The sequence below is a fragment of the Silene latifolia genome, chromosome 7 (assembly GCF_048544455.1).
Source record: "Silene latifolia isolate original U9 population chromosome 7, ASM4854445v1, whole genome shotgun sequence".
Taxonomy (NCBI): Eukaryota; Viridiplantae; Streptophyta; class Magnoliopsida; order Caryophyllales; family Caryophyllaceae; genus Silene; species Silene latifolia.
In genome coordinates this window covers 10005133-10008535 of record NC_133532.1, presented here as the reverse complement: position 1 = coordinate 10008535, position 3403 = coordinate 10005133, and the positions used below count along the sequence as shown (strand labels likewise).

Sequence of the window (3403 nt, the reverse complement as noted above, 5' to 3'; positions counted from 1 at the left end):
ATTTCACAAAATTTAATAATCTTGTAAAACATTCATATATGGACTAACTAATTTGTTGTGGTATCTTCAAAAATAATTGTTTGCCCAGTTAATGATATGTAAATAAAGATAAACCAGTCTTATTCTCTAATGTGTTTTATAAATGAAGCAGTGACAATGTACAACGCTAAATAAGAAAATGCATCTAATCTAGAGATTCAAAATTTCAAGTCAACAAAAAATCGAAAACGCACAGTTGGTTCAACCAAAAGACGTTAAGACAATGTACTTGGTGAACAATCATTCGTTTCAAATACGTTACATCTCCAGAAGATGCACAACTATTACTACATTCAACACAAGCCAACATTAGAACTACTATTTGTCTGCAAAAAAACACAAGCACAAAGCCAAAAGAAACTGCGCGATCCAAAAAACCGACATTATCAGGAGAAAAGACGATATCCGTGATCAAGCAGTAAATTATCACGAGGTCTTGGATACCAAAACCAAAATATTCTCATATTGCTACTGAGTCTCAAACATTTAAAACAATCCGACAATAGAACTAGTATTTGTCTGCAAATATCCGCAATCACGAAACTAAAAGAAAATGAAACAACATTGTCAAGTAGACGAACAAATCTAGCTTTGTCTCAGACAATTACAAAACATAAGCTACGATAAAAAGGTTTAACTTCCTTTAGAAAGCACCGTACTTCTACCAGCTTAATCATCGAAGAGGCTGAAACCCATCTCCTGAAAAAACATTTACAGGTATGTGAGATTACCAGTCATATCACCAGAATTTTAGAAAAGCTGAAAAACTTTTATGAACCTGTTTTCAGACGTTAGGCCTAATCATCATTTATAAACAACAATATGAACAGAAAACTTACTTCGTCAGACTCTTCCTTCTCTTCTACTTTCTTCTCCTCCTTGGCAGGCTCAGCAGCGGCAGCACCACCAGCAGACGGGGCAGCGGATACAGCAGCGCCACCACCAGATGGGACTGAGGCCAGCTTTTGTCTTCCTGAAGCAATGACCTCTTCGATCGACTTTCCAGCAACTTGGCTCATGAAGAGCTCCAATCTGTCCTCATCGGGCTCAATACCCACTGCATGACAGCATATGTAAACAACATCAGTATACAGATCAGCTGAGTACTCATAGGCAAGGCAACAATTGAAGGTTAAAAGGGTTTTTAGGCTCTGCACAACAACTCACGAAACACTTGCCTAGTACTGTTAACAACTGATCGAAACAGCTGGATTCTAAACTAAACTGTACTTTTTTGTGTAAACGGTAAATAATTACAAAATAGGTTCCAGCACATATCACAAACTGCTAGTAACATAGCATAGGAAAATGAACCAGTCAGCTGAAATACCATTTACATACTCAAGGTAATCAAAATGAATCAACTAGCACGACAGTTAATTGAAGAAATAAGAAGCAAAAAGAGTAGAAGAGTTGGCATACACCTCGCAATACAATGTACTCTTAATCCAATTTTTATTGTCCCCATGTAATTAGGTAATCCTTAAGATCTAATAATGAAGTGTCATATCACCCCTTCCCGTCAAAATATACATGTAGAGATAACCCATTCAAAAAATAAGCTGACCGCTAGAGAGTCAGTTTAAGATGTAAACCAATCTACCAAACACCAAGACTGAACGAAATGGATTTATAACTACAGGTCAATTATAATACTTCCAAGCATGTCTTAAACAAAATTGTTTATCAATGAAAAGGTAAAAAAGACCAGTCATCCAAAGACAGAATAAATTTGATGTACCTAAAAATGGAAGTATGTCGAGTAAAAACTCAAACCCAAGAAAAGCAAGACACTGAGTTTCAAAAACACATAAAGCAACAGTTCACAAAGACGGAATTTTAGCACATCCACAAAAAATAAGTATATTTTCAAAAAAAAATAAAACAAGATGAGCTACACGAAATAGCTAGACACCATGTTCAAACTGAATAGCTGGACACCATGTTCAATTCATCTTACATTGACGAATAATAAAATTTTCTGTTTAAATGCTCATTAACTTAAAAATATCTTGAACTACATAAGCACTCTAACAAATTGAAATCAAATTATGAATCAACCAAATTTGTTTATCTTAACATAAGATTGTACCATATCAAAACTCAATCACAAGAGTTAAATATTAAATTCTAATCGCTTAGACTGACAAGGAATCAAATTGTTGATTAGCTACACCTATGTGCTTAGATGATTTATCACAAAATTTAATGACTTGTCTCGACATTGAACAAGCTACATGTGTGCTAATCATCAACTTCTTCAAAGCTTAACCCATATTCTAATTCCAAATAATAGCTTATAATTAGCTTACAATCTACAACACACAAACCCTAAATCCAATCAAATCACTAATCAACAAAATTAAACAATTTATCTTTCTAATCACCATATACTATCACAAACCATAGCAAATCCAATTAAATCAAAAATCCACCAAATCAAGAATAACTGCGTTTTAATTATGTACATCAGCCATTAATCAAAATTCCATTTAATTGCAAACACTAACTTATAACTAATTTGCACTAGTACAACAAATAAACCCTAACAAATTGAATTAAATCATTAATCATCCAAATTAGTTGACTTTTCTCTCAAGATTTAATGTGTGTAACCAAATCAACCATTACGTTATACAACACAATAAACCCTAAGAAATCAAATCAAATCAAACAAATAATCAACAAAATATAACGATTAACAAAAACAAAATCAACATAAAACGTCAAAAAAAAATGGCAAAAAATTAGAAGAATCGATCAAAAATCAACCTGAAGAAAGGATCTTCTTCAAATCAGCAGCAGAAGGGGATGAGTTTCCTCCCAAAGAAGCCAACAAGTATGCGCAAACAACCTTCATCTTTACTGTAATCAATAAATTCAAATCAATGTTAGAACAAAGCACAAAGAATGCGTAGAAAAATGCAATTAAGATTTGAATAATGAAGTTTGAAAGATGAAGAAATTGAGAAATTGGGGGAAAACCTGTTGTTGATTGAGAGTGGAAGAAAATCGGCGACTGCGCAAAGGGTTTAGGGTTTGTGAGAGAAAAATAGTGGGAATGAGTGAATTTATAATGGGATTTTAGGTTTTCATGGGTTTCTGCTTTGCGTCTACTATGGCCTTATGGGTTTTTAATATGATTCGGTCCAACATGTCAAGTATAAGCCCGGATCAATTTAGGGTTGGCGAATAATGATACGTCCTGAAAGAAAGTCCCGAACTTGATGCGAAATTAACGGACTTGGGTTGAGATAAAATGATGCACTTATATAATTGGCTCGATATGAACATGAGTACATGACACGAGATATAATTGGGTCGAGTTTAGGTTGAGTCATCTAAATAAAAACTCGATACGAAT

General features: G+C 33.9%; 1 protein-coding gene across 1 annotated transcript; it reads right to left on the bottom strand.

Moving 5' to 3' along the window:
• Positions 1–462: 462 nt before the first annotated feature.
• Positions 463–3157, bottom strand: LOC141591658 (large ribosomal subunit protein P2-like). The gene is made up of 4 exons (XM_074412062.1): positions 3025–3157; positions 2812–2904; positions 879–1096; positions 463–738 (listed from the first exon to the last, which is right to left on the bottom strand). The coding sequence occupies exons 2-4, from the start codon at positions 2897–2899 to the stop codon at positions 709–711; spliced, it is 336 nt and encodes a 111-aa protein (XP_074268163.1). The 5' UTR covers positions 2900–2904; positions 3025–3157; the 3' UTR covers positions 463–708.
• Positions 3158–3403: the final 246 nt, after the last annotated feature.